This window comes from Delphinapterus leucas, chromosome 8, assembly GCF_059928025.1.
Source record: "Delphinapterus leucas isolate spDelLeu-1000000601 "Yukka" chromosome 8, BTC_Dleu_Yukka2, whole genome shotgun sequence".
In the NCBI taxonomy this organism is placed as follows: domain Eukaryota; kingdom Metazoa; phylum Chordata; class Mammalia; order Artiodactyla; family Monodontidae; genus Delphinapterus; species Delphinapterus leucas.
In genome coordinates, this window is record NC_143136.1 from 94,382,510 (window position 1) to 94,395,694 (window position 13,185).

At 39.0% G+C, this 13,185-nt stretch overlaps 1 protein-coding gene across 1 annotated transcript in view; it reads left to right on the top strand.

The window, feature by feature from the left end:
• The first annotated feature begins 2,685 nt into the window (after window positions 1-2,685).
• MAP3K19 (mitogen-activated protein kinase kinase kinase 19) overlaps window positions 2,686-13,185 on the top strand; it is a 33,623-nt gene continuing 23,123 nt past the window's right edge. The window contains 2 exon segments of the mRNA XM_022569578.3: window positions 2,686-2,982; window positions 9,950-10,046. Of these exon segments, the coding sequence (XP_022425286.2) occupies window positions 2,851-2,982; window positions 9,950-10,046 (229 nt within the window). The 5' untranslated portion in view covers window positions 2,686-2,850.

Sequence of the window (13,185 nt, forward strand, 5' to 3'; positions counted from 1 at the left end):
ATATATGTGTAAATGAATCACGTTGCTGTACAGTAGAAATTAACACAACATTGTAAATCAATGATACTTCAATAAAATTTTTAAAAAAGAAATCAAGTGAACAACTATTTATTGAGCAGGAACTTTGTACAAGACCCAAAACTAGATACTCTGAGGCAGGCAAAGAAGCCTAAGACATGGTCCAAACTTTTGAAAGTGTTCAGTACAGTCAGGGACACATCATGTAAGTCAGAGGAGAAAGAGCTTGTTGTAAACTTGAAAGGGGAAGAAAGACTTACAGTGGTTCTCAAATGCTGGATAAGATAGGAAGGAAGAGAAGAAGAGAGAAGGTGTGATATAGGCAGAGAGAAACAGTCTGAGCAGGACAAAAAAAACAGCCACAGAGAAAAGTGTAATAGAAAAAGTGCCACTGAACCACATGTGACTGTGAAAGCTGCTTGACTTTATTGTTTGATTGGCTTTTTTTGGGAAGCTTCTTGGCAGGGAAAAAGGTTATCCCCAGGGAGGTTTCATGGAAGAGGTGAGACTCAATCTGGTCCTTAAAAAATGATGAGATTTGATTTTGTGGAGCAGAGGCATCATGCTGTAAGTGAGCATGGCTTATCCCAGGAGCAAATGGGAGACTAGAACCAACAGTTCATGTCAGAAAAAAGGAATACAGAAGATTAGATACATAAAGAAACTGGGTCCAGGGACTTCCCCGGTGGCACAGTGGCTAAGAATCCGCCTGCCAATGCAGGGGACACGGGTTCGAGCCCTGGTCCAGGAAGATCCCACATGTCACGGAGCAACTAAGCCCGTGCGCCACAACTACTGAGCCTGTGCTCTATAGCCCACGAGCCGCAACTACGGAAGTCCGCATGCCTAGAGCCTGTGCTCCGCAACAAGAGAAGCCACCGCAATGAGAAGTCCGCGGGCCATAATGAAGAGAAGAGTAGCCCCCGCTCACCGCAACTAGAGAAAGCCTGCACGCAGCAATGAAGACCCACAGCAGCCAAAAATAAATAAATAAAATAAATAAATTTATTAGGAAAAAAAAAGAAAGAAAGAAACTGGGTCCCTTGAGGACTCATTAAATGTCAGCCTGAAGGACATTTTTTTTTCCCAATAAAATAGAGTCACTAAAGAATTTTAAGCTGGGTAATGATGAAAGCCATGTTTTAGGAAACTTAACCTGTCATTGTGTTGGATGAATTTGAAGGAAGAGACTCATACCAGGGAAGCTCTCTTAAGAAACTACAGAAGTACCTGTGTGCAGTTATAAGAACCAGGAGAAGAGTCTTTGGTCATGGTGTGTAGTGGTCCTGAGAAGTGCTGGGTATGGTGAGTCTAAGAGATTGTGAAAGAATTCACAGAATTTAGTACTGTAACATTGATAGAGGAGACACAGAGACGAGGGTTGAGGGAGTTGAGTTAAACATGATTCCAAAGTTTCAGCCCTAGGAAGTGGGGAGATAGAAATACAATCAACAAAATAGGAGAACACTTTGGTTTTGTGAGGATGTTGAAGGTAATGAGTTGTAAAACACTACATTTGATGGAAACTTAGGATGTTCAAAGTAGCAATTTTCTGTAGGACAGGGCTTGTGGGAATGGACGGGTTGATACATTCTTTTGGGAGTTCTCTACAAGGAGATTGTGAGGACCTGAGAGTAGGTAAGATCACTAAAGTACTGATGATGGTAAGAAAATTGCAGGGGCTGAACAGAGGAGGTGCGCCCACAGTTAGAGAGAGCTGTGCACATAGAGACTCTGGGGAATGAGAAAGGGAGGAGAATTGGGAGAGAGTTACAAGAAGGAAGGAGTGGGAAACAACGTCAAATTGGAAAAGAGGTTACAAAGCAGATGTGATAAGGAAGTGAGAGTTTCAATGGCAGGATAGAGGCAGAAGACAGGTTGCAAAGAGTAAAGAAAGAGGATATGGTGAAGAAATGGAGGATATGAATATAGATCACTCGTTCAAATTTGTTTCAGTTATTAGGATAAATGGAAGAACGATTGCAAGAGGGAGTTTTCATGGACGAGCCTGTGCTTATTTGAAGAAGTCATGCTGGCAGGAGAGGGATGAATATGAGAGCAATGTCCCCCAGGAACTAACTGGAAATTCACTGTTTGGTGTTTAGAACTTTATTAGTTTAATGTGGCTTCAAGTGCTGGACAGGAAGTGTGCTTGAAACTTTTGCCCATTTTTAAAAATAAACCGACAAAACCCCATTCATTCTGTGGACTTTTTTTTTTTTTTAATTAAGGACAATTTTTATTTCCTTCCTTTATTTTGTTATTACATTAAAATAAATTTTAAATGTTTAATAATTGTCATAATCTTAATAACACATAAACATTTTCCATGTTTTCTTTTGATTTTTGTCCATTTACATGCATATTTTTCACATATTTATATCTTTAATCTATTTTCTATGTTATCTTCTATATTTCCACTTAATATTAATGACAAACATTTTTGTATGTTTTTACCTTACCATCCATCACCTTCCTGTCTGTATGATAATAATTTCTCTTTCCTTATTTTTCTTTTTTTTTTTTAACATCTTTATCGGAGTATAATTGCTTTACAATGGTGTGTTAGTTTCTGCTTTATAACAAAGTGAATCAGTTATACATATACATATGTTCCCATATCTCTTCCCTCTTGCGTCCCCCTCCTTCCCACCCTCCCTATCCCACCCCTCTAGGTGGACTCTTGTTGTGAAAATTATGGCCCTGAAGCTTCATCAGGATCCCAGTCCACTATTTCAAGAAAATCTTAGACAAAATGGAACTGATTTTAGAACCTAGAGCTAGATCTTGCTGTGAAACTGCTGGAGATGCATCTCATCAAAACACATTATTATGTTTCTTTTGGCAGAAAGACATGCTGAATCATTGCTTGACATTTGTCATGATACAAACTCTTCTCCAACTGATATGATGACAGTCACTAAAAACCAAAATATAATCTTGCAAAGCATCAGCAGCAGGGAGGTAAGAAACTCTCTTTAAAAAAACAAAGTAACAGAAAAATGGATAAGCTACTCCATCTACACTTAACTGTATTTACATCTACTTCATTTGTGTTGCTTGAATATTTATAACAATCATATATTATAATTATAGATTTAAATGTGATTATAAAGAAACTTAAAGTACAATTAATGAGAGTCTATCATGAGTTTAATCTCAAGGCAGTAATGAGTTAGTCAACTCTGAGTCTCATGCACTGTGTGTGTGTGTGTGTGTGTGTGTGTTTGTGTGTGTATGGAATACCACAGAATATTACTGCAGTTGAATCCATACTAAATAGTAAAATGTAGCTTGTCTTTATGTATGTTAATGTGGAAAAGGAGAAAATCATTATTCTGATCATGTCAAATCCATCACAGGGTACGACAAAGGAGGTACCTCCTCTTGGCCCTGGTCATCACCCCCTGCCCATGATGAATGACTCCATAAAGTATAGTAGCAGTAGTGGTAACAAACATCGTGCCCATGGAAAATTATGGAATGATTCCCAAGAGGTACAGTAAACTGGTAAAGTGGTTACCTAAAGGAACAGAATTGGATAAAAACTTTAAAAGGTATACTCATGTGTACCTTTTGAATTTTTATAAAATTTAACGTAGCCCAAACTGTTAAAAATATTACTACTCTATGGGAATTCCCTGGCCGTCCAGTGGTTAGGATTCGGTGCTTTCACCGTGGGGACCTGGATTCGATCCCAACCAAAAAAAGAGAAATTCCTACCCTATATTTTATTGGTAATAAAGAATATGACCACAAAATTGTCTATTTCTAAAAGGTAATGAGGTATGTACTATAATATGTATAAACAATACGAAGAGTTTTGGAGATGGTGGAGTAAGATCTTTCAGTCCCTTTCTCCTTCCAAAAATCATCCCCAAATAACAAGAAGACAAAAAACAAAAATTTGAGTAAAAAATTAGTTTGAGGGCTTCCCTGGTGGCACAGTGGTTGAGAGTCCACCTTCTGATGCAGGGGACACGGATTCGTGCCCCGGTCCGGCAAGATTCCACGTGCCGCGCGTGCGCGGAGAGGCTGGGCCCGTGAGCCATGGCCACTGAGCCTGCGCGTCTGGAGCCTGTGCTCCGCAACACGAGAGGCCACAACAGTGAGAGGCCCGCGTACCAGGACAAAAAAAAAATTAGTTTGAAATAAGTATAGATTCACAAGAACTTGTAAGAATAGTACAGAGAGGTGCTGTATAACCTTCCCAAGCTACCACCAATTGGAATTATCATCATAACTATAGCTGATTGTCAAAACTAGGAAACTGATATTGACACACTACAAGGAACTAGACTACAGACCTTACTTGGATTTCACTAGTCTTTGAATGCATTCCTTTTTCTTCTTCTGTTTTCGTGTGCCTGTGTGTACAGTTCTATGACATTTTATCCCCTGTATTATCATGATCAAGATACAAAACTGGTCTGTCTCCACAAAGGAACGCCCTCTTACTCCTCTCTTTACTGCCACATCCTCCCTGCTAACTCCTGGCAACCACTGATCTATTCTCCAACTGTATAATTTTGTAATTTCACAAATGTCATATAAATGAAATTATCATACATGTGAACTTTTAAGATTGCTTTTTCAACTCAGCATAATGCTCTTGAGATAGAGCCAAGCTGTTGTGTGTACCAATAGTTTTTCTATTGCTAAGTAGTATTCTATTACAATTATATTTTGTTTCACAGTTTTTTAGCCATTCACTTGTTGAAAGACATTTGGGTTGTCTCTAGTTTGGGGCTATTACAAATAAAGCTACTATGAACATTCATGTATAAATTTTTGCGTGACTTATGTTTTCATTTCTCTAGGATACATGCCCAGGAGTCCAATTAGTGGGTCATTTGGTAAATGTATGTTTAGTTTTTTTAAAAACTGCCAAACAATTTTCCAGAGTGGCTCTACCATTTTATATTCCCACCAGCAATAAATGAGACGTCCAGTTTCTCTACACCCTTGCCAGCATTTGGTACTATCAGTATTTTCTATTTTAACCATTTTTAAAAATTTAAACCAAAATAAGTATATGGTGTTATCTCATTGTGGTTTTAATTTGCATTTCCCTAATTACCAATGTTGAACATTTTAAAAAAATTTATTTGCGGGCTTCCCTGGTGGCGCAGTGGTTGAGAGTCCGCCTGCCGATGTAGGGGACACGAGTTCGTGCCCCGGTCCGGGAAGATCCCACGTGCCGCGCAGCGGCTGGGCCCGTGAGCCATGGCCGCTGAGCCTGCGCGTCCAGAGCCTGTGCTCCGCAACGGGAGAGCCCACAACAGTGAGAGGCCCGTGTACCACAAAAAAAAATAAAATTAAAAAAAAAAAAATTTATTTGCCATCAGCATAAATTGTTCAAATATTTTGTCCGTTTTCTGATTGAATTGTTTGTTTTCTTATCGTTGGGTTTAGAGAATTCTTTATATATTTTGAATGATGTGTGACTCGCAGATATTTTCTGCTAGCCAATAAGAAAAACTTGGAGGTTTTTTCACTTTTTTTTGCGGTACGCGGGCCTCTCACTGTTGTGGCCCCTCCCGTTGCAGAGTACAGGCTCCGGACGCGCAGGCTCAGCGGCCATGGCTCACAGGCCCAGCCGCTCCGCGGCATGTGGGATCTTCCCGGACTGGGGCACGAACCCGTGTCCCCTGCATTGGCAGGCAGACTCTCAACCACTGTGCCACCAGGGAAGCACTTTTTCACCTTTTTGACAATTCCTTTATCAAACAGAAGTTTTTAATTTTGATGAAAACCAGTGTACCCACTTTTTCCTTTACTCGTCTTGATTTTTACATCTAAGAAGTCTTTTACTTGATCCGGGTCCTGGTTACATGAGTGTGTTCAGTTTATAAACATTCACTAGTCTATACACTTATGATATGTGCACTTTTCTGAATGTGTGCTATACTTAAAAATGAATTAAAGGGAAGGGGTATGCCTTCAAATATCTGAGAAAAAATATGGTTTTCAACCTAGGATTTTATATCCAGACAAACTATAAGTCAAGTATTAGGGTTGCATAAAGACATTTTTCAGACACACAAATGCTCAAACATTTTACATTTCATACACCTTTTAAGGAAGCTACTATGTGCTCTGTTAAATTAACGAAATAAGATAAAAATGGAGGGGAAAATTGGATCCATGATTCAGGGGATCTGAAACCTAACACAAGAGAGGAGGGTATTCTTGGTATAAAGCAGAAAGCAAGTCCCAGGGCTTCAGCCACGTATGAAGTCTAGAGAACAAAGAGCTCTGATCCTTGGGGGATGGGAGGAGTGAGGGAGAACAGGATAATGGAGATTTCCAGGAAGAAGATGGAACTGATATATTATCTGATATATTTAACCAAGTGAAAAGACCACAGGATGTTTGGAAGATTTGAGTTAAAAAATATAAGAAAAGGAATTAAATATTAAATTAAATTGTGAATGAAATAAAAATGGGGGTTTTGGGTTTTGTGCAGGAAGCTACTCAGGAAAGTATAAACATACTACACTACTATTGCACTACTACAGTGCAATACATACAGTATAGTACAATACTCAAATAATCATAATTTGAACTTTGCCTATTGATTTAACAAGAAAAAGAGGGTGAATTTACTGGGAAGATAGAGGCAAAGTATAAGAATATTAAATTGTCAACTGCAATAATAAGAAGCCAGTAGGTAATATATCACTTTAGTGACAGCAGGATAAGTACATTATCTAGAGATATGGAAGAAAATACCAAAAGAAACACTTAAAAGGCTGGAACTGGCTGCCTCTGGGGGAAAGAGTGGGGAAGGTAACTGATGACCTTTTTTGTTATAAGTTTTTGTTTTTAACCATTATTTGACTTCTAAAAAATGTATAAGTTAGATAACAATGAAAACTAATTAAAAATTAAAATACGGAAATGGTTAAATCCCAACTCCTCTGGGGCATGGGATGGGATGAGGTAGAATGGAAACATTTATTTTTAATACTATTTGAATATTTTACTATTGTGCATTTGTAACTTTTCTAAAGAGGTTAGCCTGCTTCTCACCAAAGTTGCTTTAGTACAGTGGTTGTCAAAAGGGGGTGATTTTACCCCTCAGGAGGCAGTTAGCAAGGCTTAGAGACATTTTTGGTGTCACAACCGGGGCAGAAGTGCTGCTGGCATCCAGTGGGTAGAGGTCAGGGATGCTGCTAAACATCCTACAGTGCGCAGGGCAGCCTTTCCACAGCAAAGAATCACCCAGCCCCAAATGTCAGTAGCAGCGAGGCTTAGAAACCTTGCTGTGTAGTAGGCTTTGTCCCAACATTGAAGGTTGTATTGTTTTTGATTACTAATATTACATAGTAATTGGAATAAAATACCTAGAGACCAATCTTTAAAATGTGTGTCATGCATCAGAAATTGATAAACAGAAACTCATTTACTTTTTTTTTTTGTGGTATAGTTAGGAACTTTCTTTCTTAAAAAGACTAAAAATCCTTTCATATTAGTATATTTTTTCATGCAAAACATTTTCTGAACTTTCACTCTATATTTTTCTTATTATGGTTGAAATAACTGAACTCATTTCTGAAGGAGAAATAGACTCTCACTATTGAATTTGCCTCTTCTTCTCAGTGCTTTCTCTAGTGCTTAAATTGCAAAACCCAAGGTCACTCTTTACTTCTTTCCTTCGAATGAAAGCTTGCTTTTCTTTTGGGTTGTCTGTAATAGGTTTTTATAGTTTACAAATATAAGCAGCTGCCTTGCTTGTAGGATTGCTCCTGAGAGGCTCTTTATACCCTCTCCCAATCTCTTTTCATCTAAGGAGAATCATCTTTCTAAATTTAATTACGTATGATTTCTATGCCTCTTTTCTGTGTGGTTGGCATTCTGTTGTTTACAGATTAGAATGCTATGCCCTCTATCTAGTCTGTTGTCACCTCCTGCATCACTGTCAATGGTTTACGAACTCCATTTATGTTTGGGGTGTGCTATTCTAACATTTTCTCTCCTTCACTCACAACTGAGTGTCATTATTTTAATTTTCCTCCTTGTAGCACCCAAGCAATCCTTAAAGTCATTCATATTTAGTATTCTAAAAGAAATCAGAAAATTCTGAGCTGTTTCTGCTTTTGTCTTCATTTCCATGATAACCTTCAAAGTAGACATTATTCCCTACACCCTTTTTGTTTGTGATACTTATGGTTTTTCAGTTTATTCTATGGAAGAAATTTTTGTCAGGAGATTGTAGGCATCACACATCTTTTATTTTATCTTTTCCTGTGCAAAACCTATAAATCAGGTTTGAGTATTCTTCCTCTTAATTTTGCTCACTGTTATTGATTCCTTTCTTTCTGGTTCTTGTTGAGACTCTGTTTCAAGTTTTTCATGGTAACAAGAAAGCAGAGTGGTTAAGACCTCTGTAACCAGACTACAGAGTCTGGGTGTGAATCCTGGCTCTACCATAGGCTAGCTATGTGACCTTGGGTAAGTTACTTAACTTCTCTGGACCTCACGTACAAAAGAGAATAATAGTTCCTACCTCTAGAGTTGTTGTGAGGATTAAATTAGTTAATATGTGAAAGGTGCAACAGTGTCTGGCACTTTATGTGTAAATGCTAGTCGTCATTATGGGTTTGGCAGGTAGGTGTGCCCACACTCTGTGTCTTCCAACTTTTCTTAAAGGACCAGCTAATGAATGAACTGAGCAGTTGAGAGGGGCGGGATAGGGAGGGTGGGAGGGAGGCTCAAGAGGAAGGGGATATGAGGATATATATATACATATAACCTATTCACTTTGGTGCACAGCAGAAATTAACACATTATAAAGCAATTATACTCTAATAAAGATAAAAAAAAGAAAAAAATTCAATAAAGACTTTAAAAATGGTCCACATCAAAAAAAATCTTAAAAATCATGTACTGCTAAGTTATTACAATTGAACACCTAAAATATTTTCATGGCAGTATAAATGCAGGGTTTTATTTTTTTCTGTGATAATTAAAATGAACAAAGCAAAAAGAAAAGATTCCCAAGCTCTCTTGGGAATTAATAAATGAAATATCAGATGATGTTTGGTGATAAAGGCTACCTGCTTGTCCAACAGACATCTGCATTTAGGGCAAAGACTTTTTATCCAACAGTCTCCTTAAGTAGGCGGTTCAACCAGATCACAGAAGCCAGAGAGCCACTTGTAACATCCAGGTTGTGACGGGATATTTTAACTACTACTTGCATCTATCACTGTTCTAGACATTAAAAAGGGCAAAATCACCAGCAACAACTTCTAATGAAGGAAACTATCAACAAGAATAAATTCTAATAGAAAACATTTCTTCTTTAGACAGGAGTACTTTTCATAAATCAAGCTGTTTCTCAACCGTGTTTTTCGCATGATTATTTTCTAGAGGGTAAAACGAAAGCTTTAGAGGTTGCATACCACGATTAGATCAAAAAGCTGTCATAGTGAAAACTTTAATCAGCTTTGCCGCCTCCTTTCAGTCTAAGGTTATATCTGCAGCTTCCATATGGGGCAGGGATTTCTACCCTCATCATTTACAAACGATGCCCCAGGGAGGCATTATGGAAAAGATCATGTTCCTTTGGGGTTGTTCACGGACTGTGGCCAAAGGATTCTTTCCAGTTACCCACCCAGATGGAATTTGGGGCAGTTTAACAGCCTGGACACGGACATGATAAAGTAGAAAATATTGAATTTCTCTGTGTCTCAGTGATTTCAGCTTTGATCTTCATTTTTGATTATGCAGTTAATCACGTCCGTGTCTGTCTGAGCCTCGTGCTCTGGAGGCGAATAGTTTCCCATTTTTTTAGTCCTAAATGCTTTATCCGATTTAAAAGGAATCCACAGTGTGAAACTCTAGCCTAGAAAAAAAATCAACATTCACTCTGCCAACCAAGTACTACATTGAACAACTGAGTTTCTATTTTATGATATTTCAGGAGTTTGACCAAGATGTTGTCTGCACTCATTCCATATTGATTAGTGAAAAAGGAGATCCAAGTGGTGATGGACTAGACTGGCAACCCAGGACAGAACGTATCTGTCTTCTGTCCTTGATATGGTTACAAAGATAACATGGATTATTTGGATTTTCCCCCTAATTTTGGTAGTCCTCAGTGCAGGAACATTGAACTCACAGACAAGCACAAAGGAAAAGAAAAATCACTCATAATCCTATCCTTTGGTCCATACCTGAATCAGTGAGTTTTGTCAATCTGCCCAGCCAAAATGGGCATCCCTCTTCCGTCTCTCCCCTTTGTTCTACCCCACTCCAGCTCAGCCTACTGTCCTCATCTCCTATCTTTTTTGTCTAATAACATCTTTTTCCTCATTTCTTTCCTCTCAGGATCTTCCATCAGCTCCAGGGATCTGTTCTCTTCCAGGAGCAAGCATTTCTCCACTATCTGTCATCCCAGAGCTCCTCCCTTGAGGGGGAGTTGCGGGCCTGAACAAAGAACTAAAGCCCCAAGTTGCACTCTTGTATTCTAGGAGGTCATAAGTCTGGAATTTTCCAGAACAATGCCCGTTCCAAATATGTCATCCTGTCCTACCCATAAGTGTCCTTGCATTGAACAGATCACAAAGTATTTGCAGATTCTCACTTCAAAAAATAGTCATCACAGAGATCACATTTGTCTGTCATCTATTCGCCTATAAACTTTTTTAAAGTTTTTTTTAAAAAATAAATTTATTTGTTTATTTTTGGCTGCACTGAGTCTTCGTTGCTACGTGCAGACTTTCTCTAGTTGCGGCGAGCGGGGACTACTCTTCTTTGCGGTGCGTGGGCTTCTCACTGCAGTGGCTTCTCTTGTTGTGGAGCACAGGCTCTAGGCGCACAGGCTTCAGTAGTTGTGGCACGTGGGCTCAGTAGTTGTGGCTTGCGGGCTCTAGAGCGCAGGCTCAGTAGTTGTGGCACGGGCTTAGCTGCTCCACGGCATGTGGGATCTTCCTGGACCAGGGCTCGAACCCGTGTCCCCTGCATTGGCAGGCAGATTCTTAACCACTGTGCCACCAGGGAAGTCCCCCTACAAACTTCTTAAATGAAATGTTTATTTGAACTGCTCCAATCTCTCTCTGATAATTTTCCTATTTGCATTTCTACCACTCCAGGGAAGCTGCTCTCTGGATGTCTTTTTTCTCATCCCTGTCAGCCACCCTGAATGCCACAGTGCTGTCCTAGCTGCTCTCTCCTTTGGCCCCTTATGTGATGCTGCCCTCTTCTGGGGAGCCTTCAGTCTTTCTCAAACTCACTCGGTATCTCCTCTCCCCTGGCGGAGGGCGGGGAATAATTTAATAACATTTGAAATGATTAACTCCATGAACCCTGAAAGACCTAATTAAAATAAACAAGTTCTGATCCCCTTCCAAACAGTCTATGTGATCTGCCTTTGACTTTCAAAGGTTTCAAAGCTGAGTTCTCAGAAGCCTGATTGTGTTCCCCATCATCTTCCAAGAGGTTAAAATAATGTGTTTATTCTGCTCCATCTGGAAGTGACTTGCCATTTGAGGTGCTTATAATTCTTTTAAAATCGATTTGTAAGATTTTAGGTTTTCATAAAGAACCATAACACTTATGCAGCATCTCGACTAGGCCCTTGTAGTTGTAAGCTTTCATAACTTGGGTTACACATTTGAAAGAAGCAATTATGTTTCTAAATTTTCCTCTCATAGTTGATAAGAGTCTTCACTAGAGCTAGTTACTCTTTTAAGTCACAAAGCCTGAAATAAAACTGTGTGGGGTATTATTGTGCATTGTATACATCTTAAATAGCAATAAATCTCTTTAAATCCCATTTACATATTTCTACCAATAACATATTCCGGGTTGTTAATATTAAAGTGCTTGCACATGTTATGAAGACTTTATGCACATACCATGTGACTATTCTGTTGTAGATATGAACATTTTAACATTTTATTTATTTATTTTTGGCTGTGTTAGGTCTTCGTTGCTGCACGTGGACTTTCCTTAGTTGCGGCGAACGGGGGCTACTCTTCGTTGCGGTGCGCGGGCTTCTCATCGCGGTGGCTTCTCTTGTGGAGCACGGGCTCTAGGCACGTGGGCTTCAATAGTTGTGGCGCACGGGCTTAGTTGCTCCGCGGCATGTAGGATCTTCCTGGACCAGGGCTCGAACCCATGTCTCCTGCATTGGCAGGCAGATTCTTAACCACTGTGCCACCAGGGAACCTCTAGATATGCACATTTAGTTTATATCTGTTCATTGTATTATTCTTTTAAAAAGGGAGCATCACTGACTAAAGTATGTATAAACTTTATATAATGTTTGGATAACTCCCCTGGTCTTTTAACAACTAAGTATTCCTGCAGCATACATTTGCTTTATTATGGGCTTTTACAGATGGTAACTGTAAAATAAAATCCCCCCGCAAAATCCCTCATCTTTTTCCTTAGTATAAAAATCTTGCATTCCTCAATCAGCTATTTTCCCAGAACATATCAGATGCAAACCTCATAGACTGGAAATTGAGCGTGTAAAATTACCCTTTTCATGAGTGAATAAGAACCTATTTTCTGAAATTTCTGGGCTTAATTTATTTTTAATTGTGTATCATCAGAATTCTTAAGTGTAGATAACAGAATCTACTCTACTTGAGTGAAGAAGCAAGGAAGTTTTCAAAGATACTAGAAAGTTCACAGACCATTGAAAAACCAAAGGAGAAGAACAGACCCCAGGTTGGATTGTCAGAAAGAATTCTTGGAGCTACATCTCAAAACTGGCTACTGACGCCCAGGTCACGCTGCTTCAGCCACAACCAGGAGCTGCTCCCACACTGACCTCAGAATCTCCCTCCTCTGTTGACACCCACGTCAGCAAATGATGCCTACGCCTTATCTTTTCTCATGTAACCCGTGTGAATCCATGTCTCAAGTTAGCTTTCTGAACTCTAGTGGCAAAAAAGGCTGGAAAATGTAGTTTTAAAAAACTCTGTTGAAAATCATGATTTAGGAAACTATCAAAACATGGAGAGGTTATCAAAATGTTTTGAACCTCGATTCCCATCAATTTAAATAAAACAAGTGGAAAACACAGAAAAGTAAGACTTTTCTGGAGAAAATAATTTTTCTTCATTGAATGAATTAGGTTAGGCCAATTTTAAATTTTTATTTTAATGATTTAGCACTTACATTAACAAATTAATCGTCATTTCCCAA